Here is a 25,368-nt window from a genome sequence, read left to right as displayed (position 1 = left end):
TTGTGCTGCTGTCTCAAGCATCCCCTCCAGCCAAGGACCCGTGTCACTTACAGGAGCAAGCAGCAGCTCCTCCTCCCCGCGAAGGAGGCAGCAGGCCACCCCCTGAGCCTGCTTACGGCAAAAGCCCCGCGGTACGGACGGGGGGGGGGACACTCAGCAGACCAAGGACTCACTAAGCACCAGCCACGATAAATCCTATGCTCTTTATTGCAGGTTCAGTGTTAGTGTTCCGGAGAGCCCAGCTGCGGCGGAGGCACTGTTCCACCCCCTTCCCCCCGAGGTTCTGCCCCAGATCCAGCAGCCCCAGGCCCCTCCAGGAGTCGCGCCCGGCTTCGCAGTGCAGCCGAGCGTTCAGGCGAGGACCCAGACCCTCGTGTGACTTTCCCCTGAAGCACGGCGATGATCCGAGGCTCGCGAAATGAAAAGGCCAGCACGTTAACTAGCACCTCTTGCCCTGCTGGGAGATACGTGAGAGCTGGTTCCCGGCGCCCAGTCACGAGGGGGTTCGAGCGGCCCCGCAAAGGGCTTGCCCCGAGCTGCCCTTTCTGGCTGCCGTGCTGGCTGGGCTCTGCCAGCTGTACGTGCCACGCCGTGCGAGAGGAGCAGGGGCTGGCACGGAGCGGCTCGGCTCTGCCAGCAGCACACGGTGCTGCCGAGCGAGGCACTCCGTTCTGCGTGCTCCCAGAGAACCACAGCCAGAAACCCCAGCGCCGCTTCCTCTCTCGCTGTCCCCGCGCAGCGATGAGCTTTCTCTATTCCTTTCTCGTGAGCTGGCAGCTGGGCTTTTTTACTCCCCCCCCCCCCCCCACTCCCCTTCAGAGCAAGAGATAACACTAAAAAAATAGAAAGGAATTTTAAATTCAAACCCTCCTCCTCTCTCTCTCAAGGCTGTAAACCCTCCCCCTCGCCAGTGGCCTCTCCCGTTCACCTGTAAAGTGCTGCTCAGGTGGATTTGTTTCTATCGGATCTCACGGCTCAGGACCCTGAGAACCTTCACCCTCCCTACAAGAATAAACAGCTGCGTTACGTCTATAACTTATGGTATTGCCTCCTCATGCATGTTTCCTTCGCTCGTGGAAGCCAGGACAGGGGCAGCACCAGCTCTAGTCATCGACGGTGATGTTGCGGAAGAGGTAAGCCATGGACTCCCCGTTGTGGATTCGCCGGATGGCTTCGGAGAGGATCAAGCTGATGTCCACAGTCTTTATCTTGGGGCACTGCAGCTTCTGTACCTCGTGAGGGACTGTGTTGGTTACTACCACCTGCGGAGCGCCAGAAGGAAGAGACCACGAATGCAGCAGCGACACAATTAACCCTCATTCACCAGCTACCCTAAATTAGCTCCGTGACTACCAGCTGCTTCACGGTTCAGGGCAAGGCTGAGGAATACGTTCGGGAAAAAGATGAAGTGGGCTCCTCCAAGCGGCAGTCAAGCTGCTCAAGGGGAAGCGATCACCAGAACTCCACGACAGCCACTGCCACGGAGGCCGCCAGGCCCGTTCAGACCACGGGATCTGACCCATCTGATACCAAGGACGAGGTCTGAAGTCTCATCCTTGTGATGAACCCAACAGCAGAAGGCCTGTACCGGGAGACAGTCACGTGCAGCCAGCTGTGGTGAGGGAAGTGTCCAGGCAGGGGTGACTAACATCTGCGCGCTGGGGAGATGACACGCAGAGAAGCGAATCTCCCCCCAGCAAGAATTAATCACAGCGAGTTTTCTGTGAAGGACCAGAACTGAAAGCATCTGAGGAAATCAGCCCCTTCACAAGGACCAGCACGCGGCAGGACCAGGACCTGCTCCTAGTTTTTAGTGCCTTAAACCCACCACCAGAGCCAGCCCTCCCTCTGGGGGCCCCGAAATTGGGCTCACCTCGTCGATGGAGGACTCCTCAATGAGACGGGGCGCGTCTGCGGACAGGAGCCCGTGAGTGGCCATCACGAAGATCTTGTAGGCTCCGCGCTCTTTCAGAATCTCCGCGGCGGCTACGAAGCTCTCCACGTCATCGATGATGTCATCCTGAGAAGGAGCAGAAATAGCAGCAAAGCCAGAAGCTGACCGCAGCCGCGGGGCGGGAGGGGATCTGCGAGGTGCCGCGGCTTTGGCCACGCACAAAGAAAACAAAATCCCCGCCGATTTCAGCTCCGCTGCGACGCACGAACACCCCTCTGCAAAGCCTAGGGCTGTGGATGCTTCTTCCCTTATTTACAGCCCCTTTTATCAGGGCACGAACACAAATAGCGTGTCTTGGAGACAAAGGAGGCTCAGCACACGCGTGCAAAGCGGAGCTCATCTGCGGGAAGTTCTTCCCCGGCTGCGTGTTGGTCGTTACACAGCAGCACGGCACAGCAAGCACGGGAAGCTCAGCCTGGTTTTGTTTGCTTTAAACACTCCAGGAGATTTCTTTACATATCCTGATTCACTGAACGTTTGTAGGTATCTAACGTTTGTAGGTTGAAAGGGACAAAGAGTTTTCAGGGTTTACAAGGCCGAAGTATGAAGGGTTTTCAATAGAAAGCTGAAATCGCCAAAACTGAAGAAAAATGGCAACGATCGCGTTCCCACCCCGCACCAAGCGTCCCTCCCACCCTCTGGGATGAAGCAGCTCAAGGTAAGACGCTGGAAGGAGGCCACCCCCCCCCCCCCCATCACACTCATACCACAATGATGGCAATTCTTCCTCCAACGTCTCCAACCACAGTTATCGGCGGTTTCTCCTTGGCCATCATCACTGAGGAAGGCAAAAAAAAGAACCGGATCAGTTCGGTGTGAGTCAAACCGCAGCCGTCCCACCGAGCCCCGTGGCGGTGCACAGACACCGTGCTGATAACCCACCTCAGCGGGTAACCGCTGATTTAACCATCACCTCCTCCTTAAACCAGCAGCAGTGCTGCTTAAAGACAGAGCTCTCGGTTCCTGCGGGGCCCAAACCCTGATCTCGGAGACGTGCGGATCCAGACGCCTAGCGGATGTTGGTGCTTTGGGCACCGCGGAGCTCTGCCTCGCTTATGGGAAACCTCGGCGACTTCTTGCCTCTGTGGCTCCAAGAAAAGGGGTGGCTCACGACTGGGAACAAAGGGGATTCCCTGATAACCCCTCTCAAAGGCACATGGTTTGGAATCCTGTTGGAAGGATTTCACTCAGACTGCGGCTCCCGTGCTTACTTGGACCACCAGGGATCTTTCGGAGGACGCGAGCACCTTGACACCACCCGCGCAGGCAAAGGGAACTCGCAACGTTTCGCCGAATATTTTCGGGTGCGTTAACAGAAAGAGCAGGACAAAACCCAGTTCGGACTCAGTTCCACAACCACACTGCAACCGGCAAGTGGAAGCAAAAATCCATACGGGTGATCTGTGCCACCTGGCACAGAGACGTACCGAGAATCACAGAATCACAGAATTTTCTAGGTTGGAAGAGACCTCAAGGTCATCAAGTCCAACCTCTGACCTAACACTAACAGTCCCCACTAAACCATATCCCTAAGCTCTACATCTAAACGTCTTTTAAAGACCTCCAGGGATGGGGACTCCACCACTTCCCTGGGCAGCCCGTTCCAGTGTCTAACAACCCTTTCAGTAAAGAAGTTCTTCCTAACATCCAACCTAAACCTCCCCGGCGCAACTTTAGCCCATTCCCCCTCGTCCTGTCCCCAGGCACGTGGGAGAACAGACCAACCCCCACCTCTCTACAGCCTCCCTTCAGGTACCTGTAGAGTGCAATAAGGTCACCCCTGAGCCTCCTTTTCTCCAGGCTAAACAGTCCCAGCTCCCTCAGCCGCTCCTCGTAAGCCTTGTTCTCCAGGCCCCTCACCAGCTTCGTAGCCCTTCTCTGGACTCGCTCGAGCACCTCCATGTCCTTCTTGTAGCAAGGGGCCCAAAGGAAATAAGGATCCGCTCCTGCCTGGCCCTACCTCCGCACTGACAGGGCTCGTCCAAAACACCAGCGAACACCACACAAACCCCCCCAGCAGGTGGAGGGGGGTCGGTGGGAGCTGCGTTATGGGATAATCTGGGCCCATCTAGCCACTGAAGCAAGGAGGAACATCAACATTTTGTAACGCTGCTGCAGCACACCTGCACCCCCAGCTTTTGGGGAGCGCAAAGCATCCTCCCGAGGCACTTTGTATCCCTCCTCTTTGTAACTCAGCCTGCCACTATTCTGCCCACAACAGCTTCTCAGGTACAGAGGAGTTTTAGACACCTGGAGAGCCAGATATTCCTCCTGTACCACAACCTGCTTCCATGTAATGCTTCACACTCGAGCAGCATGAGAAAAACACAAGGCGCTGCCCATCCAGTGCCTGAGCATTGATGTCAGCCCTCCCGGGTCAGGAGTCCTACCTGAAACCTCCCCGTCCCTCACAGCGGGCTGAGCCAGAGCCATCCCCACAGCTCACCAGCGCCTGGGAACGCTCGCAGCCCAAGGGATGCCACCAAAGCAATGCCGAGGACCACAGCTCCGCAGACTCAGGCGCGGTTCTGTTCTTCGGACACAAAGCGCACCCTGAGCTTACCAAAACCGTACAAAAGGGGACCAGTAAGTTCTGCTCTGTCCCAGAGAACGTTACTCACTGCTAGGTTTTGCAGTTAAAAATAAGAAGCAACCACAGCTATCTCGGACGTCGAGTTAATTGCTCTTTGGAGCACGCGTTCCTCAGCCTCCCCTGCGCTGTTGTTTTTGAGGCTCTTCTCAAATGCAAAGTCCTGCCTAAATCCCGAAGGGAAAGCAGCCTTACGAGAAGGAAGAGGACTTGTAGTCAAGCAGGATTAAGCTTCAGGAGAGATAAGCAGGCCATAAATTTCACTTACAGGCACTGCCTACCTGCTTCGGTTAGTTATTAGTTTATTCATCTAGTTGGGACAGGAGCAAAAGTATGGAAAGGATTAGGTCTGGCTGCTACCCGCGTGCATCCTCAGACCAGTACCGCTTCTGTTCACAACAGCCAGGCTAGGGAAGGCTCTAAGCAATGGCAAACAGATCCCAGGGAGCTGGAATTCAGCACTATTTTGCTGAAAAACACAAAGTTCCGGCAAATCCGTGTCTCCCCATTCCATAAAGGGGGCAAACACCCTCCTTGTTCGGCTCAGAGGCTAACATTAGCGGTGTTTTTTACATTTTTGGCCGCTTTTAAACGCTCTATTTCAAGTTTGCTTTATTTTTAAAGTACGGTAGGCAACGTGGCGACCTACCCGGGTCCTAAAGAGATGTTCTCCCTTTTCCTTGTTCAATTTTCTCTGCAAAGAAAAGAGAAAAAAAAAATTGCAAGCCAGAGATCCGCCCACGAGCACATCAAATCGCATGAGAACTTTGATCGCTCCAGCACGACCAGGGCATAAGCGGGGGTCACTGCAGCCACTTCCTTTTTCTTCCAGGCCTTCGGAGGCATCTATACGGGCACGTCAGAACTGCTGCGAGAAGGTGGCTTGAAAAATGATTCTAAATAGTAAAGGACGTCCTCCTCCCAGACACAAACCTTCGATTTGTACGTAGAAAAAGAAGGCAACAGGAGTAAGCCACAGCTGCACCTGCGCCAGACACGGCCCCTTTGATTATCACGAGTTTAGGTCGAAAAGCGTTGCTGTTTTATTCTGGAGTCAGAAAGGACGCTGGTTGTATCTGAAGCTTTTTGAATACATAAAAAAACAACTATTTTTATAAAGCGGGAGTATCAAAGAACACGGGGGTGGTGGGGAAATCAGCCAAACGCTCTGACCCGCGCCTCCCTTCTGACGTGCTACGCAGCCAGGCACCACAGGTGAGATGATCAGCGGCGTGAACAAACCGCATTCCCGGGTGCTCCAACCTGCTGCTCCAAGCAGGCGGTCAGAACCCGGGTAAGGAATGCCACAGCAGATCCTGCCTGGGGCTGGCAGCTCCCAGCGCCGCGTTACAGGCACCAAGGAAAGGCGGCTTTATTTTACAACAGGGCCTAGGAACAAAAAAAGGCTGCTCGAGAACTGCTGCAGAGAGATCTGGAGGGGCTGATAACAGCGCCATGCCCCAGTAAGCATAGAAGAGATGAGGGGGCAGGGAAGCAGGAGCAGACCTAAGGTCACTCCGGTTTTTCCACCCAACTCTTCTCCTTCTTCGTGGCAGCTTGCTGGGCTCTGGGTTTGAAGCAGACCATCACCTTCAGTACAACGTAGGGGTTTCAAAGCCACTGAAACGGCTTGTTGTGCAGATGGTTGCTCCGCGCCTCTTCTCTAGGAGGGGAAACGTGCAAAGTTTCCACGTGCACTTGTTAAAGCACAGCCCCAAGCTTGGAGACTAAGAGCACGGCAAGAGAACGTCTCCGAGGCTCCGATTCCTGATTTGGGGGTGACACGAGTGTACTGGGTCTGGCTGGGATGTTAACTTTCCCCGGTAAAACCACCACGACGAGCCGTTGCTGCCGTTTTAGCACGGCACTTGAAGAAGTGCAGCTGGAAGCACCCCGGCACGTTGCTGTTACGGCTCCACGTGCCACCTGATCAGAGCATCGCCTCAGCCCACAGACTCCGGACCATAAACAAGCCATTACGCTGCGTAACACCTGTTAATTAAAGGCACGTGATCCCTACCTGAACAGGGAGGAAAGGGGCACGCCAGGATGCAGGAGCCTGGCCAACTCACTCAAAAGCCCACCAAAAAAATATCACAAAAAGCATTAAGTAATTGCTGTAGGGCTCCCAGCTCCAGGTTTTGCCTCCCTTCCGGCTGCAACAACGCCCTTGGGGACCCCAAACTGTGGAGTCTCGAGAGGAAGGATGCCCCGCATCCATCTGCTGGCAGCCCAGAGCAGGATGCTCCACTGTTAGTCTCAGCAACCCCCCCCCAGGAGGACTCCCGCTTCCTACCTGGGTTTATGAAACCTGAGCCAGCCAGACCTGGAGGCTGATTGTTTTTTTTTTTTCTGGCCAGTTTTGGTGTAAGGAAGCAGGCAGCTGTGGGTTAGGAGCGCGTGCCCTACCTTCCAAACACAGCACGAGCACAGAGCCGAGCCCCGTTTTACTCCGTTGCCGAGCTTTACGATGCTGGGATTGCAGGTGCTGGTACACGAGGCAGGAGGGGCTGATCCAAGGCTTTGTCTGATGTGCCACTTGAGGGGGGAAGACACCTTCCCAATGACCGAATCAGATAGGGAGGGAGGCATAACCGAGGGGGGAAGCCCAGACTCACAGCATCGCCATCCTCAATCCTGCTGCGTTTTCACCTCTGCTGGACAGAGAGCTGATCCCTGGCAGAGAACGCGACACAGGCAGGATTCTCTAGACCACTTTCAGACAGGTATTATTACCCCAGTGTCCTGCAGCTCCAGTAACAGAGCCCAGCACTCACTCAAAACCTGGTATCTACTAAGATTATAAAACTAGAGAGGAAAAAAAAGCACTTTCTGCTGAGGGTTTTGGACGAGCTTGCACCATAATCCACCCCACGTCTCCCCCGACAGACAGCTACCCAGCTGCAGCTTGCTTGTTTTACACGTGTGCCGCAGGCATGTGGGAACGGAAGGTCATTAGTCAAGGGCTGAGTTTCTGCAGGAGATAAATAAAGGGGTGGAACACAGCACATTAGTTCACGTTTGGGTAGCTGAGGACTGAAAACATTTTCCACTGAAACCGTAACTAAACGGGACAAGGGCAAATTTCTGTATGAGCCCCCATTCACGGGGCTGTCCAGCAACACAAGCTCCCGCGGCTGAGATTCCTTCAAGTGACACGAGTGGAAATAAAGCTACAGTCCCATCGAGGCCCTGACAGCAGCCAGATGACATCCTGGAGGACAGAATCCTCTGCAGGGTAGGACAGGAAGCAAAAGGCCAGGAGTAACCGCGCACGTCCACGAAGAACTCCTCTGTCAGAAAGGAGACAACCACGATGAAGTTCCAAACTTCACTGCGAAACCCCGCCTGTCCCCCAAGGCCCAGGAGGAGTTTCACCAGCATCACAAGCCTGGTTTAACTGATTTCATTAGTGAGCAATGACAGGGTTAAGGCAAAATGCCTGCAGTCTTACTTGCCTTCCCCCTCCCTGACTCGGCCACAAACTGGTTGGATGCTCTCCTGAAACTTCAAAAGGGGAGCTGCTTATCAGCAGTCCGAGCCACAGCCCGGGTAATTACGCGTGGCTGCGCAATGCATGGCTCTATCAGAGGCAGCAGCAGCACGCTGCAATTCCCACGGTCAGTTCTCAGCTGCGTTCGCTGCACCCATCATTTTCGTCCTACCACCACCTACCTAGAGAGCTAAAATCCTCCCGAGCAGGAGCTGGATTTCAACTGCACCGTTTTTGGCTTGCTGCTGTTGCAAGAATACAAGCAATCCCAAGAGGACTGTTTTCCAAAAGGTTTCCTCCTGTTTTCTTTGCCTTTGCTTTCAAGTCAGCAGCTTATCAGCTGGTGGCGAGAGCACAGGAAGAAGCTCGACAATGGTCCCAGAGCCTACTCACAGCAGCCACACGGGCACCAAGGCTGTGTCAAAACAGCCCCATGGCTGGTGCAACGCGACCACCTGGTTCTCAAGGTGAAGAAAGCTTCCAGCAGTAACCGACGGCTGCAGGAGGGGAAAGCAGAGGCCAGCTCAGCTCAGCTCATCTCCTCAAGCTGTGCACAGCAGTCTGTCTCTGGCTGTTTCCTTGTTAGTCCCACTTTTGCCTTTCTTTTCTGGTTTCAGTGAGTTCTGCACTGCAACGCCCCGCCTCTAGCACAGGTTTGCCTGACACTGCTGTGTGGGTGAAGCCAAGGGGGGCAAAACTGGTGCTCTGCATAGCCAGGAAGAGTTAAACAAGGACCTCCCCCAGACCTTCTCCTACATCAACCTTTCCACGAGGAAAATTCAGCTGCCCTAGGGTTGGTTATACCTGCAGCACCCCACCGAGAGCCATTTCCCACTTGTCTTTTTCGCCCAGAGATAAGCAGAGAAGCTGAATCTTACACGGCAGCTCCAGACCAGGATGCACCGTTGCATTTTTGACCATGGGAGGGGAGTGACGTCCGTCGTCCATGTCCTGCTCCGTGCACTGAGCCTCTCCGTGGATCACTGCGAGTCCCAGCCGTAGTCTCTCAGCGTAAGACTGAGCCCTGCAGGACAACCACATGTCAGGAGGAGGTTGGCTTGATGCGGTTTCACAGCCCAGTGAAGCACCACTCCCCCAGATCCACCAAGCAAAGGCTGCACAGGATTTCCCCAGGAAAGAGCTTCACTGTAAGGACTTCTCATTCCCAATACCCCAAACCCCACTCCACCCCCAGCCCCACCACAGAGATCTCCTGGTGTTCCTCTGCATGCTCGATGTTCCCTGAGATGGTCAGGCCCTGCTGAAACTCACACAAACCCAGGTGAACCACCTGGGTTTGCAGCAGCAGCAGCAAACTCCAGAGTTTACTCCTGTGGGGCTGGGACTGCAAAATTCAGCTGCCCACCTGCGCCACTACAGATGCCCACCTGATTTCCAGCCACAAACGCCTTACGGACCAGATTGCTGAAGCAAACCCTCCCCTCCTTTTCCCCAGTGTACTCCCCAGCAGCGCAGACCTTTTCCAAGTTATTTTTAAACCTGATAATAACAATAAAAAAAATCTATTTACCTTTTAGCTGCATCAGGAGATTTGGCTACAATGACTGCGTTCCTGTAATCCGGAATCTGGATGTGATAAAAAAACTGTTTAAGTAAAAACCTTCTTGAGAGTGCATTTCTGGCTTGATAGATGGCTGAAGAACTGCACCCACTCACTTTCCCCACCCCCCAAATCTTCCTTCTGGGGTACAATCACTGCAAGGCAATCGCACCCCTTTTCAACACCGGTATTTGCGTATTCTGCCCCAAATGCCACACAAATAGGGTGAGCACCGGCAATAGCGCAGGGGATGCAAATCTTTTCACCAGTCCCACTCCGCACAGGACTGCGGCTCGCTGCCGGCGCCCACAAGCCACGGGCTCACCTGCAGTGCTAACTGCAGCCGTGTCTGAGACACGGGGCACAGCGCAGGGAAGGAAAGGGGTCTGTTCAGCTACAGACGCTGCGGCCAAAGGGGTCAGCCCTGGCTCTGTAACACAGAGCCCCCGGCGCCTGTGCAGAGCAGGCATTAGCCTTACACTCAAGCTGGTGAAAAGTTGGGAAGAGTTCACCATTTAGCCCACCCCACGTGGGCCGGGTGCAGGTCCGAACCCAGGGCCTGGGCTCCCCGCGTGGAGCAGCGCTGCTCTCACCACGCGGGCATAAATCAATCTCCTGCGTTTGGGAGACAAAACTCCCAGGCCCTCCGTGCTCAGCATTCCTAAGCAGAGCCCAAGACAAAGTCTGTCAATAATTCAGATCGCTCAGACATTCGGCAGAACAAAGGGTGAGCGGAGACTCTGTAACACGATTTAAAAGGTGATTAGAGGCAGGAGCAGAAATAGCACCTCTCACACTGCACGAGCTCTGCAGAGGGCAATGAATTTCAATCGAGGGCTCAAGCTCATCTCCAGCTCATGGTCAAAAACTCAATTTCTATCCAGGTGCAATCACGCGATCTAATTTAACATAGCTTTTTCCCACTTCCTTGGGAAACACGCAAGAGGTATCCCCGAGAAACAAGGATCCATCAGCAGAACAACTGATCGAGCCTGGCAATGCAACCTCTGCACACGCAGCACCCCAACACCGCTACTGCGTTAAGGCGAGCCGATTGATGTGCACAGAAGGAGAGTAACCTCACTTCTTCCTGTATGTACTGAATCAGGAAAGGGGATGCTCGCAGGTTGTCTACGGGGAAGCTGAAGAAGCCTTGGATTTCCTTTTGATGAAGGTCCATGGTGATAATGTGCGTTAAACCTGAGAAAGAAGAAAAAAAAGTGATTCGTTGGGACGATTCCCACGAGGCTGCCGTTCCTGAGACACCTCCATTTTCCAGACTGTTTTGGTTCTTCGACAGCCCGGTATGCCGCGTGTTAAAATAAGCATAAGCAGGTAAAAAAAAAGAGTTTCAGAGACATGGGAAGAAACAGGCATGCGGTTAAGCCACTGCCAGACGAGCAACCGTGACTATTTCAACGCGACACTTCTAGGCCACTTCCCCAGGCAGGAGTTAAGGAAATAAAAACAAACTCCCCCAAAGCAGCTCGTGGTTTTGGCAGCACGCCTGCGCGTCTGACAGGACACGAACGGAAGGGCAGGCGCCCTGCAGGACGCCAGCGGCTGCGAGGCAGGGCCCGAGGTGGCCAGGCTGCTCCCTGCGACGCTCACCTGCCTTGGCCAGCATGGAAGCCAGCAGCTTGCAGACTATGGAGCCCCTCTTCCTCATCTTGCTCTGTTTGCTGTAGGGGAAGTAAGGGATGACCCCGATGATGTTCCTGGCACAGGAGGTCTTCAGTGCATAAGCCATTATCAGCAGCTCCATTACGGCAGTGTTCACGTCTCTAAAAGGGTTGAGAAATATTCCAAATATCAGGTATTTTTCCAGTGCAAGTCCTTCTCGTATAATACCCAAGCTTCTCATCAGATTTCCAGGTAAATGGTGCTGTGCTGATGTATGCAAGACCCGTGCTGTGACCCTGCAGCTCCTTCCACCGTGCCACAGCACATCACGATCAATGTTAAGTGCCCGGGAAGCGACTCCAGCACTCCAGAGCTGCTGAACAGAATTTGATTTTGTATTCTGACACGAGGTATCTGATGATTCCCTCCATCAGGACAGCAAAAAGGGCATTTTTTCCCCACTACTGATGGAACAAATGTCACTTCATACGGTGTATTCTAGAATAAAACAGTCTTTAGAAGGAGCACCACACCCGCAGCCACCACAATGTCACCCACACTGCATTCACCGGGCTCTTTTTTATTATTATTATTTTTTAAACAAGGTAAGCAAGTTACTTTCCCTGCCTTCAACACCGCACTCTGAAGCTGCACCAAGCCCCAGCACGTCGGTTTGGCAGAGGCCAGCATCTCCTCGCTATCTGACGTACCTACGGGTGGAAGGCACGGCAGGATAAACCCCGAGCAACGTTTGCTTGGGAAGTAAAACAAAAAAGTGACGTTGGCAGAGCACGTGTACACCACGGCCAGGAACGCACATACGTGTGCCTGTGAGGAGCTGCACCACGGTGACTGGTGCACCCCAGGAGTGCATTAACCTGCGTCTGAACTCGTTTTGGAAAGGAAAACGGATGATTTCTTTTAATTCCTTACGACCAGCGCCAGGGCAGGCCCCACCAGTGCCTGCAGCATCACAAAGCAGCTCGAGATCACTTTGGAACCGAACGATGTGCACCTGGGAGCAAACAGGACTTGCAGTCCCTGCCCCAAATAAAGATGTCCTTGCCTGTTTCTTTCAGCAGTCACCTGACAAACCACTTCCCCAGGAGGGTCCCCGGGTGGCCCTGCTGCAGAGCCAGGGGGTGACAGAGCAGAGGCTGCCCAGGCCATCCAACCACGCAGAGCAATGAGCAGCGCAGAGCATCTCCAAGCCCTGCAGAGCTTTTTGGGAGCTCACAGTTTGGGATCATCCTCCAGCCCTCCTGGCCTGCCTTCCCCAAGCGCTCAGGGACATTTCCCATCCATGTGCGACACGTCGCATTCCTCTAACCATTTCTCCGTGGCTCTCCCTTCCTTTGGGACCAAACCTTCATTTGTGGCTCTCCATTTGGGAACGCTCCGCGTCTCTACGTTCTCCTGCTGGCTCCGCCGAGCCCCCCGCACAATGCCCCTTGTACACAAGAAAGCTTTGTCAGCTCTGCAGCAGCCGGCCAAGAATTACATAAAACAAAACCCCCTGCCTCGTAGGGCAGCGCGCTAACAAAGAACCGCTTCTTCCCTTCGGTGTTTGAGTCGTGCCAGCGGGGCTGGGAGAGGAGAAAGAGATGCTACTATCAGTATCGCGGGAAACAAAGCAGCCCAGCTTAAGTCCAGCTGAAGGCCGTCCACGAAATTCAGTATTTTCCACCATCACTTCTCAAATTACTTTAAAAAAATAGTAGCTAAACAGAGAACGTGACTGCTTGTGTGAGGGGAGGTCGCCAGGAACCTCAGAAGGTACCCGCGGTCCCCGTGCTGCTGGGGGGAGCGAGGGGGAAGCTGCTCGAGGAGGAGGAACGCCTCTCAGTATGCGGGGGGGTACACGCCGGACTCTGGAGAGCTCCTGAAGCCTTGCCATCCATCTCCAGCAGCCTGGAGCCCCGCTCGCTGCAGATCCCTGCTCTGGGGGCTGAGCAAATGGCCTAGGTGAAGCGGCCAAGCAACTTCGCAGCAGCTACCAGCACACCACAAGTCTCCTTTCACTCCTAGCACCTCACCAAACCTGCAGCTCCTCCGTTTTCCCTGCCCTCAGTGCCCAGTGCCTACATCTACAGCACGCTGCCCATTTAAACGGCGCAGGAACCTACAAACTGTGCTGCTACCAAGCGGCCCCAACCCTGCCGAGCGGGGAGCAGAACACGAGGATGCGGCGATGCCCTCCCCACTGCCAGCAGTTTGCAGCTCCTGCGGAGCCCGTAACGCTCCTCGTGGCCCCAACAGACCTCGATCTACTCCCCATGCCCACCAGGAATCCGTCCCGCAGCCTTCTGATCCAACAACCCCCCGGCACAGGTAGCAGCGCCACGCGCTAAGGAGATCCTGAAACTAAAGGGCTCGTCCTGGGGAGCTGTGAAGTACCTCGTAACGGGAAGTGCCGCCCCTTCTGTGCGCTTTGAACTTCCCCACCTGCTATTTTTGTTTGCCGTTTCCTTGTTCTCGCGGAGCGGCGCCTCTCGCGTGCCACTTGTCCAAAGGCCTCCCGCGGATCTCCCCCCAGCCCTCCCCTTCCCAGTGCCAGCAGCACCAAGATATTCCGTTTTCCCTCATCCGCGTGCCCGGCCCTGCGCCAGCAGCCCTGGATGACACCTGGCACTGCAGCTTCTTTAGTTCTGCTCCGTTTTTTTGGACGGAGAGCTTGCACCAAATATTCAGCTCTCTCTGTTCCATCTCCATGCACTTCAGATGCAGACCTTGGATTCACCCTGCAGCATACCGAGGCTGTCCCCTCTCCCTCATTTTCCAGTAAGTTCTAATATTGCACTTGCTTTCTGAACCAGAAACGAGCGTAGAAGTCCTGTTTTCAGGTTATCCAATGCAGTGGTGGTTTTTACTTTCGAAAAGCTCCCTGAAGCCCTCTGCAAAGCGGAGACGTCCTTGAACCTGTCCTCTCAAGCAATGCAGCACAGCTGCGGCTTACGAATGAAAAATGACTTGTGTGTACAACAGTGGCACCTCGACCGAGGGAGCTTCACCGTTTTTGCTAAAAGGACCCATTTCTGGACCTGGAAGAATCAGTTCAGGTTACAGAAAAACGGGGATAAACAAGTTGAGGGCAGGGGAGGTTTCCCCCTCCCCAAGGCATTGTTAGTCCCTAACACTCCGGGTTATCTCTCGGAATTCCTCACCCGTCTCATACCCACAAGGCTCTCAGTTACAAGTCATTTGGGAACTCTCCCAGCAGGGACAGCAGAACGTCGCCATTCCCTGCACCCCTGGGTTCTCGGCTCGCACAGATCCGGGTGCTCCCGGGGGGAGGAAACACTGAGAGCATCTCTCTGGAGAGAGGAGCTCGAGGAAAACGCCTCAGCCCACAAGAGGAACTCCACAGGTGAGCAAGCTGCTCTCGTAGTCCTCCTGATTCTGCTACAGGCCAAGCATTACACAGAGGAAATGAGCGTGAATTCTCAGCGGGCTGCATTTCTCATGCAAGCCAGGAAAATATTGGTTTCCAGGTTATTTTGCTACCTGCCAGAGCTCTGGTACTAACCAGCCCTTGTGATCTCCAAAATCCCAGCAGAATTCGGTATCTTGGAGAAAGCTGTTAGAAATGGAACACCTTTACTATTCCTAATTGTGCAAAAGGCGCCGTATCGATACCTCATCCCTGAGAGCAGCACCTCCCCTGCCTGCTGTTGGGCGTTCTGCAGGTGCCATTGCAGAACTTGCACATAGGCTCCCTCCCAGCAACCTGCACGGGCTACTTGGTCAGGACTCTGGAACTTCCTCCATGCTCTGATCTCAGCTGTCCCATCCTAATGCCATCTTTGTACACTCTTCAGCCAGAGAGGGCAAGGCTCCTGGGTCAACAAGTGCTTTTCTGGGAGCAGGGTTGCTTCTAGCACTTATTTTTCCTCTTACTCCGAGGCTAGAACAGCCCAAATTTAAAAAAAAAACATATGGCCCACTTAAGAAAATGCATAATATTGTCAAGAATTACAGGCGTGGAGGAGGGGAGGTCAGGATTTCCACACGAGCTCAGCTTCACACCAGTGCAGGGAGAGGGGCAGAGTAATCCAGCCCGTAACGAAAGCACGAGCTGCCCTCTGTTGCTGGCTCTGCTGCTCGGTAATGGGCAGACAGAGGAAGCTGCACGTCCTGAAATGGAAGCGCCAGGCAGAAATCACCGAGCGACTGAGCCTGCAAGGACACCAGCACAGACCAGGGGCGTTTGGCTCAGCCCCACCCGTTGCCTCCAATGACATTTGTGCTGTCTGATGGGAAGCTTCTCGGTCGGCTGTGGTGCGAGCGATCCTCTGGGAATTTTAACGGCTTAACGCTAATGTTGTGTCCTGAATTGGGTCAAAGCACTGAGAACCCTGCAAAGAGACATCATCGTGCTGGCTAACGGCTCGCAAGCTAACCAGAACGATCTGCTGAACCCGAAATTGAAAGCACATCACAGCTGTAAAATGAAGTCCCTTACCTGGGGATCGTCTGTATAATGAAGATATCCTGTCCCCGGACAGACTCTTTTATTTCAACTCTTGTTTCTGAAGAGGAATGAAAACCCAGTCAGTTGTATTCCCAAACGCCAGACTGCCAGCAGTAAGACACCGTATTTTAAATAAGACATCACGTTTTCCTGACAGTTGGGCCCAGAGGTCAGGGGAGGCAGCAGGACTTGCTCCTTCACCCTGCGTGCTCTAGACACTACACACGAAGAGGAGCCAGGTGGGTTCTTCCAAAGGCCAGCCCTGGGAGGCAAGCAGCTGGCCGTGCATTCTGGTGAGCTAGCCGTATTTACGAGGCACACGAGGCTGAATGGCTCTTACCTCACACGCAGAAGGCAATTACCCCAACGAGGGAGCCTTTCCGTTTCTCGTGCTGAAAGCTGTCGATGCCTCATTCACTAGGCAGCAGAGAGCCACCCAAAGCAGGACATCCTCCAGTACTCAGCAGAGGTTAACCCAGCTCCTCCGCAGCCTCCAGGGCCAGCCCGTACAGGCCGGGTAGCCCGGCACACCCCTGCAGCAGTGCTCAGGGGAAGAGCTCCCCAGCTTCACTACGAAGGTGGGGGAAACTCAACACTGACGCGAGCTGGAAATCTGAGTCTCCACTGAAAATGCTTCCTACGGCCCAGTACTTGAAGGGGAAAGCACCAAAGCAGCTGAGCAAAGCCAAAGGTTTCTCAAGGTGCCCTCCTTGGCTGCTCATTTCCCCCAGTCACAAACCCGAGGGCAGGGATAAGAGAAAAGAGAGCAAGATCTGAGCTGCAGAACCCAAAGCCCAATCGTCCGGACACCTGCAGGGACTCTGCTGAGCGGAGGCCGATTTGGTGCGCAGCGATGAGGAATGACTTGAAGCAGCCCGATTTAAAACCAAGCCCAGAGGGCAGGGAGCTCTCAGCAGCACGAGCACAGCACACAACCCAGCCACAACCAGCACGCAGCGCCGCGCGGCTGGCCTGGTGCTGCTGGCAGCAGCGCTACCAAAGCTTGTGGTGAGCCAGAGCCACTTCCATCACTTATTCTTGCCTGAACCTCTTGCAAACGCAGTAAGCAGGACCTTGAAGTGGTAAAAGACTTTTAGCCACCCTCCGTTAGCCAATATCCTCGCATTTCAGCCCAGCTCAGCCCTGAAGCCGCGCTCTACAGGAGCCTGTGAAGTGCCTGTGGTGGGGGCAGGACTGGGCGAAGGGAGTAATTTACATTTACAATCAGACATTTAGAACGAAGGGCATTACTTTAAGCTCGGATGGCTTCCTAGGCACAACAGCAGGTGATGCGTTTTGTAGCAACTCACATCTGATTCAGGGATCTACTACGGACGAGAGAGCTGCCAGGCAGGCACACGAGATAACACGGGAACGAGGAGCACGCCTAATCGGCTCGTCTCAGGTGAGGCACAGCAGTTCAGCGCTGCCAGGAGCGGCAGCAGCATCGCAGCTGAATCACTGCGCTACCCAGACAGGTCCGACTGTCCGGATGTCTAACATAACCTTGAGACAGGTTTGTGAGGAGTAAAGGTTTTCTCTTACCTCCATTGGTTTCCTGATACACCACGGATTTCCCCAGCTCAGCACCGAGACGCCTGGAGAGAAACAAAAGGAAGTTAAAAACGGGTTCACGACCCAAATCCCGCTTGAGGAACGTTGACAGAGCACTGAGCTCTGCCCAGCGGGGAGCCGAGCACCTCGGGCAAGCTGCAGAAGGACACGTCCTGCCTGGTGACAACAGCCCCCGGGAGGATTCATCGGGACGGAGCAGCTGAGTGCTCACACGCAGCCGTGACCCGCGTCCATCCCACGACCAGCACCACCCAAGGAGTCGGCACAAACCCCCCAGAACTCGGGGGAGGCCACCCCGAAGGCGCGTACTTGCTCCTGCCCGGCCGACACCAGCAAGGGAGCTGACGCTTATCAGGGAGGCGGCACAATCGCACAAATGTGATTTTCTTTTTAGGAAAAGCAGCTAAACGCGTTCAAATTGCAACAGCCGAACTGAAACAGGGCTTGGAAGGCACACGACTCCTCAAGCCCAGCTCCCGGAGCCTTTCCAAGCTAACGAGCAGGGCACGGGAGCGATCGTAAGCCCCTCCGTGGACACGGCCACCGCTGCCCCGTCCCATCGCTCCCCACCTTTACGGCCACGCTGCTGTGCTCCAGGAGCTCCAAACAGCCACGGCTTTCAGGATCCACCCGAGGCCGCATAACCTGAGACGCACCAAGGACGGATCTTCTAGCCCAGGCCTCTATCGGGGCAGCAGCAGCATCACCCTCAGCACACCCGGACCCAGCGGCCACCAGGCTGGGGGGGTCAGGGCCAAGGCTCCGCGATGCTGCCTGCGGCAGAACCCGGCAGCGAGGCACAAGGACTCCACTAACAGCAACCGAGCCACTTATTTTTTCCCCCCTCCTTCAAATCTTCCTTCCCAAATAACCCAGCTGACCGAAGAGATTTTAATTCCAAAAAGTTTTCTGATTTTTTTTCCCCCCAAATTGCTCCTTCCTCAAGCGTCAATCCCAGAGCATCAATCCCGGCAGATGACAGCCCTCGTTTTCATTGTAACGAGATTTGCTACATGCCAAAAACCCATTTTGCAGAGCAGTTTGAAATGCTCTGAGGCACAATTCCCCCAGGTGACGCTTTGGTATTTAGCGGTCCCGACAACGGGAGCCGCGTGGGGGTGCTTGGCTGCAGCAACCAGCCCGGCTCAGCACCCGCAGCAGCATCGCCCGGAGCAGGAAAGCCACCCAGACCCCTACCACAGCTTTTCTCTCACCTGCCCCAAGATGAAGAGGTGCTCAGCACCAGCCCTGAAGAGGGGCAGGCAGCTGGTTGTGACCCCCGGGACCCACAGCAGAGACGAGCTTTGCAGCCCGGACCTGCCCTGCCCTGCCCGCCGCCCCCCGGGACCCCGCGGTCCTTCCGATCGCAGGCGTTGGCGCACACGGAGGCGCAGCCCGATGCTGTTAAGGCATCCGAGTCAAAACAAGCTTCAGACTCAGGCACGCACAGAACAAGCCGGCGTGTGGGGTAAACACTCGGTGACTCACTCGTTCCTCCAGGACACGGCACGTCTCGCGAGCTCCCTTCGGAGCCACGCGTGCCCCGACTCCGCTGCTGCTGCGGGAGGAACACCCCGATCGATACCCAGCCCGTGCCCTTGGCCAGCCTGCACCTCACGGCACGAGGGAAAAGCTTCGGAGCCAGCCCAGCCGGGCACGTCTCTGCAGGACGCCCCTCGGATGCGGCCGGCAAGGTCCCAGACGTGCAGGGGACACAACGAGAGCCCTGCTCGGGCAGCAGCGCAGGTTCTGCGCCGCCGAAAGGAGGAATCGGAGCGGCAGGTTTGCTTCCTGATGGGAAGAGCGACGCTCAGCAACCGCAGGACACAGGTAAGAGCAGAAGCAAGCAGCTGCCAGCCTCCGAGGAGCCGAGGTGTTCCCCACGGCACGGCTCCCACAGCTCCCAGCAGAAGGCTCTGCACGAGCCAAGGCTTCGGCCCACGGAGGAGCGGGCTCAAACCCCGATTTAGCCAAGGCTGCTAAGAGAGGAGGGCCGTGCCCGCAGCTCCTGCCGTAAAGGGGTGAGTGCCACGGGACTCACGTCCAGAGGGAGATTTACACCGAGGGCAAGGGCAGAGAACAGCCCGAGCCACCAGCCAGCCTCACAGCTACCACTTGGAAGAGGCCGCAGAAAGATTTCCACTTATCGCTTCGCCCTTTTTCACCTGCGTTCCCTGCTCTTCTCTTCCCGAATCGCCTCCGTGCAGAAGCTCCCGGCCGCTCACTGCTTTAGATGGAGGAATTAAACCGACAGCAAGGATTCTGTCTGCGTTTGGCTTCGGGAGCGAGCACGCAGCCACGCGAGCGGGGCCGTCAGAATTACGGGATCACGTCGGACACGGGCAGGCCTTCGCTAAAAGGCGGTCATCACAGGTGGTTTGGAGCGCTCCCACCAGAGAGATCCAGCTCGTTCTGCTCCCGGTATCGTGGCTAAAGCGGTCCTCCGAGCAAAATAAGCTCCATCAGCACAATCCTACTATGCGGCGCAACGTTTGGCTACAAGGGGACTTCTGCTGGGGCTGAAGTGCTTAAAAGTGGAAGACGGTCAGGCTGGGTTAGCACAGCCTGCAGAAATGTCACTCGTTACCAGCCCCACACAGACACCAGAGCACAAGCTCGCTTCTGGAAGCCCCCTTCTCTGCCCCAGAGGGGCAGCAGCTCAGCCTGGCGCTGCTTTTTTTGTTTTTTAGAAGTAGCCTTCAGAGCTGGGACCTGTGCAAACAGCTACGCACACACCAGCCCCTCGAGGCTGGGCGCAGCAGGGATCAAGGTACGACCGCTCCGGGCTGCTCCCATCTCTTCAGGGTTTCAGTGCCACCTCAGAGCGAGGTTCCACCCTGCAGCCGCTCACGGCTCCTGAAAGGCAAAGCCCTGCCCTCCTCGCACCAGCTCTGGCACCGACCTGACAGCGTGCAAGAGAAAAATTCTCTTTATGGCTTAAAAAAACCTGAGAGCAATGGGTCAGGAAGAACCTGTACCGATCTGGAATACCCCTCCTTGGGAGCATCGCTCAGGAAAGGTGACTGAGCTCCCCGTGGTCTCAGCACACGCCAGGAGGACGTTAAGCTGTGAACAGAAACCCATTGAGGATCCGCCTTCAGCTCACAGCCCAGGCGCGAACCAGCCCGCAGGACGCTTGCGGCGCAATAAGGAAGTGACACACGGCAGGGCTTCGGGAAGCACGAGGTTTTATCAGTCCCCAAAGGCTGCCAAAAGCCGCGGCACCAGGCTCCTGAGCCAAAGGACAGGCGGGTTAAAGACGTGGTGAAGCAGAACTCGAGACGCTAACTCACTCGTGGCATTTCGTTTCAAACTCCAGCAGGTCCTCACCGGGGCAGCTCCGCGGTGCATTTCCTGATCTCCTCCTTCAGGAACAGCTCAGGACAGAGGCAACAGAGCAGCTTCCTGATGCAGGGGGACAGCACCCGCTGAGCTGACTCCCCGGGCCCCCCCCCCCCTCACCTCTGCCACTCACCTAGCTGACCTAAGGAGGAGGGGTGCCGGTACTTCTCCTCCATCCCACCGAAAGCTCCTTCCTCCAGCCGCAGAAGGCTGCTGCGAGGCCTCCCGCCTCTGCCAGGGCTCGTCCTCAGCTGTCGCAGAAAGCGCTGAGCTGGTTTTACTGCCGTGCACGGGGCTCCCTGGGACCAAAGATCAGAACAAAAGCCTTTTCCTTATTACTCCGCGTCGCCTAGGCTTACGGCAGTGCTTTATCTTCAGACCGCCAGCGCTTTCCGTGCTGCCCACCAACTGCAGGAGTTCTCCTTCCACATGGGGAAGGATTTTTTTAAAATCACGATCGATTTACAAGACAGAAGCCAACGCAAGGTTCAGACTCCACGGAGCACCTCTGTTATTTTCAGAGTATTTGGTTGTCCTAAGGCAGCACCATCTCCTCTCCCTGGCTAACACAAACAAAAGCCCTGGGAACTCCGATCGAGAACCTCGTCCTAGGACCAGGCAAGGAGGTGCAATAGGAAATGGTAAAGATCGGGCCAGCCCGCCACGCTCCGAGCCTGCGTCGAATCAGCGCTGGAAGTTTGGCATTAGATGAAGCAGGAGATGGAACAGCTTTCAGATGCCTCGTCTGTGTCACGCTGCTGCTCCCCAGGGTTAAGATTTCAGAAAAGGATAAGCTAGGAGTCCTCAGCTATCGATTTTAGCTCGAGAAGGGATCTTCAGACTCTGGTTTGCACCCAGCTGGTAACAGACTGGATGCTCCAAACAGGTTCAAGGCTGTTTCCAGGGCTCGCTTACCTTTCCTGCGATGGCAGCAGAGCTCAGACCCTGCGCTCTCCCCAGCCTACCCCCGGTGCACGAGCACCACTAAAATAATCGCCTTCAGCTCCTGGCTTCCTCTTAGCACTTCAGCACGACGACCCTGGATGGAGCAGGGCCTCAAAAGGCCCCGCTCCTGATCCGGTGTTGTTTTCAAGGTCTTTCACTGCTCATACCAGAGGCCATTAAAACCCTTGAAGAAGAACGCACGGTGTTAGACACACTCACCCTACGAGGCTTCTCCACCTCTACTAAAAGGCACAACCGACCGCCCCAGCGAAGCACGCGCTGGGATGGGACACGGCGGGGAAGCCAGCAGCCACGGGTCTTTAGCCACCTGAAAAAAAAAACCAAGGGGTGCACTGTAACGGTGGTGAAACAGCCCCCGGGCTGCTAGGGGAGCGCGCAACCACAGCACGAGGGGCTGAAAAATAACGCGGAGTTCCTGGGAGACTTCTTACAAAGCTGTACTATTCGAGGTCCCAGATCTTATACGCCAACGCGGTTTTGTTGAGACGTGTAACGCTTCACGCTCCCCACCTGCGCGGTCACTGCTCCCGCTTTACAGGGAGCTGCGAGTCCCACCTGAAGCAGCAGCTGCGCAGCGCGCCAGCGTGCCCACGGCGCTGCTCGAGCATCCAGCGCCCTCACCGACACCAGAGCCAAAGCAAAAAGCCCCCAGTGCCTCTACTCAAAGTACGCTTCAGGGAGGGAGCCAGGAGGTGACGCTCTGGATTCTGCTGCTGTTCATCCTCGAGCATCCCCGGGAGCCCCGCGGAGGATCACAGCCCTCTACGCACAGGTACGGCCGGGAGTAGCGGTGCTTCCCTACGCCAGGGAGAAATTCCAGACGTTTTTCACACCTGACATCCACCAGCTCTTGCCAGAGAACAGCGAGCACAAACAGCACGTCACGCAGCCAGCTGTGCGCCGCAGCCTGCAGAAGCCTGCCCTGCGTCTCCTCTCATTACATCTTCAGAAGAAAGCAAGTTAATTTTTAAGGCAGGGAGCAGAAAATGAAGGTTGCTGGTTTGCTCTTCGAGGCCTGAGAACTCAGAGCTCGTCCCCTGTCCCCTGGGGACGTCTGTCATAGCCCGTGCTGATGTAACAGGACAGGCCTTCCCGTGTCCCAGCTGTTTACGCAGACGCTGCTCTCAGAGTTGTATCCGTGAAGGGAAAGCGATTTGGAATTGACCAAATATAGTTGAAAACAAAACCAAAAGACCACCCACCAACCAAAAGAGCTTTCCACTCCCAAACACCTGCATTTCCCACAGCCAGAGCAGCCCATCGCTACTGCCCAACACGCGTCCCATCAACAGCGGCGATCCCAGACAAACGAGGTCAGCTTGGGGGAGATTACCCGTGCCCGGGACCGATCGCCCTGTTGGTTAAGCTAGCGGGACAGGCAGCAGAGTGTTCCCGCAGTTTAAGGCAGCGGCCTACCTGCTTAGCGATGCTTCCAATCTAATTTCCTACCCCCTTGAGCAGGGCAAGGATGCTCCCTTCCATGGAAGACAAGCAAAAAGGCCCCCAGTTTTGGGAGCAGAGTCACAACAAGCACGTCCCTGCTTCTCAGGAGTTCAGCCGGGAGCTCCCACTCGTTGGCTGCCCCGGTTTGAAGGGAACTAACCCGAAACAAGAGACGAGGCGTCAGGGGGAACACTGCCACGTCTCGGGGCCGGTTACCTCACCCAGCAGGACCCAGCGCCTCCAGCCCCACCGCAGTCAACCTCCGCCTAAAGCAATGGGCTGGAAAAAAAAAAAAACAGATGGGGGGAACGACGACATGTCTAGCCCTGACCCAAACTCTACTTTGTTGGCACAAGCTGCCCACCTCTCCCAGCACACCGAGGCGCCCGCAGGACAACAAACCCGCCCCGGTCAGCGCCGTGCTGGTGCTGCACCAGGGTCTGCACACGGATGGCCTCTGAGGCTCCGAGCAGTGAAGCAAACAAGCTCGCAAGTCCCTGTCCACAAAAAGCAGCAAAGTTTGAAGCATGTCCCCAAACAGCCGAACGCTCTCCGATGCCGGTTCGGCCAACTTTCACCTCCTCCTTCCCCAGAGCAGCAGCCGTAGCTGCGTGCCAGCCCTCCCGGCACCGACATGGATGTCGGAGGCACCCCGCAGCCGGCGTGTTTTCTTCACCAGGTCTAAAAAATAATAATAATAAAGGGCCGAGGGGGCTCGGCCAGCACCAGGGCCGGCCGGACAGGGCTGCCGGAGGTTCTCCGCACCAAACCTCCGGCACAGGGGTGGCCGCGGCGCGGCTCTCAGCAGGGGAAGGCGGACACGGGAAGGTGCTGGAAGCCTCCTGAGCCTTCACCCTGAGTGCCCGGCCGGGCTGTGGGGACGAGGGCTCCCGAGGGACTTACTCCGTGATGCGCTTGGCCAGCTCGGTGCAGGCGGCCGTGGAGTTGGCCGAGAAGACCCGGTAGCCGCTTCTGGCCGCGTTCATCGCCAGCGCGTCATGCAGCCCCCTGGGAGCCCGAAAATGAGAAAAAACAGATTTGTAAGGCAGCAACAGCTTCCGTGGCATCCTTTTCTTCCTCCCCGCCGCTATCGCCGCCCCCTGAGGGGTGGGGAGCAGGAGGAGGAGGAGGAGGAGGAGGAGGAGGAAGAGGAGGAAGGTCTCACCCAGGGCTGAGCAGGGATGTGTCCGCCCAGAACCCGGCTGCGGTGAGCCCCCAGCTCCCGGGGCACCCCAAAAAGGGGCTGGGGGCAGCCGGGGGGGGGGGATAATGGGGGTGGGAAAGGGCTGAGGGGGATATGGGGGGGGTCCCTGTTCGGGCCGGGGTCCTCCTGTCAGCGCCGCGGGCCATAGAGGCGGGCAGCTAGAGCGGCGCCCCGCCCGGCCGCCATTTTCTGTCGCGGGGGGAGAGCGCCCCCCGCCGCCATCTTAGGTGAGGGCACGGCGCTCCTGCCCTTGCTGCGGGGCGAGAGGCGGCCGCTGCCTCCCGCACCGAGCCGGTACCTGAGGAGGAGGCCCGAGGACGGCGCAAGCTCCCCACCGGCCTCCTGTCGCTTCCTGAGCGCGGCTGCGGCGCTCCGCGGCCTCCTCTCCTCTGCGGAAGGGGGCGAGGCGAGGCCCCGGCACGGCGGTGGCTTCGTTGCCCGCGCCCAAGATGGCTGCCGCCCCGCAGGAAGCAGCGCGGAGACGCTCTGGGCTCCGCTCTATGGCAGGCGGGGAGGGGCGGGGCCCCGAGTCCTCCCAGGTCCCTTGGAGTCCTTGGGGTGGGGACACAGGGGGATGTAAAAGAAAGAAGAAATAATTAATAATAATTAATAATTTATCTCAGAACTGTAGGGGTTGGAAGGACCTCAAGAGATCATCGGGTCCAATCCCCCTGCCAAGACAGGTTCCCTAGAGAAAAAATATTTATTTCTATAGTTTTAAAGGTTTTTTTTAAATAAATATTAATTATTAATTATAATTATAATAGTGATAATGATAATAAAATAATAATAATAACAATGGAAAGTGGCAGGAGGAAGGAAGAAGAAAGAAGAAATGATTATGATAATGATGATGATAGGAAGAGGAAAAAAGAAAGTAAAACCTACAGATAAAAATAATGAAAGCAATAACAAAATAAAAAATAAAAATAATAAAGGTGATGATGATCGTGATGACAGGAGGAAAGAAAAAGAAAGGAGATATAAAAATAAAAATAACAAAAATAATAAAGATAAAGATAATAAAGATGATAGGAGGAAGAAAAAAGAAAAAAATATAACAAAATAATAAAAATTTATAACAATAATTTATTATTATTAATATTATTATTATTAATAATAATAATAATAATAATAATAATAATA

At 55.4% G+C, this 25,368-nt stretch overlaps 1 protein-coding gene across 1 annotated transcript; it reads right to left on the bottom strand.

The window, feature by feature from the left end:
• Positions 1-789: 789 nt before the first annotated feature.
• On the bottom strand, positions 790-24,175 carry PRPSAP1 (phosphoribosyl pyrophosphate synthetase associated protein 1). The gene is made up of 10 exons (XM_035342731.1): positions 23,922-24,175; positions 17,238-17,290; positions 15,684-15,750; positions 11,210-11,382; positions 10,683-10,798; positions 9,569-9,624; positions 8,916-9,061; positions 2,662-2,732; positions 1,874-2,020; positions 790-1,262 (listed from the first exon to the last, which is right to left on the bottom strand). The coding sequence occupies exons 1-10, from the start codon at positions 24,083-24,085 to the stop codon at positions 1,104-1,106; spliced, it is 1,152 nt and encodes a 383-aa protein (XP_035198622.1). The 5' UTR covers positions 24,086-24,175; the 3' UTR covers positions 790-1,103.
• Between the last annotated feature and the right edge of the window lie 1,193 nt (positions 24,176-25,368).

Source organism: Oxyura jamaicensis, chromosome 18 (genome assembly GCF_011077185.1).
Source record: "Oxyura jamaicensis isolate SHBP4307 breed ruddy duck chromosome 18, BPBGC_Ojam_1.0, whole genome shotgun sequence".
NCBI classification, from domain to species: Eukaryota; Metazoa; Chordata; class Aves; order Anseriformes; family Anatidae; genus Oxyura; species Oxyura jamaicensis.
This window is presented reverse-complemented; position numbering and strand designations above follow the sequence as displayed.

Excerpts from the sequence above, each read along its gene's own strand:
- PRPSAP1 (XM_035342731.1), bottom strand. The coding sequence starts at position 24,085 with ATGCCACGGAAGCTGTTGCTGCCTTACAAATCTGTTTTTTCTCATTTT. Across the intron at positions 15,751-17,237 it reads GTATCAGGAAACCAATGGAG|AAACAAGAGTTGAAATAAAA; the intron begins GTAAGAGAAAAC and ends ATTCCTCTTCAG. Across the intron at positions 9,062-9,568 it reads TCTCCTGATGCAGCTAAAAG|GGCTCAGTCTTACGCTGAGA; the intron begins GTAAATAGATTT and ends GTTGTCCTGCAG.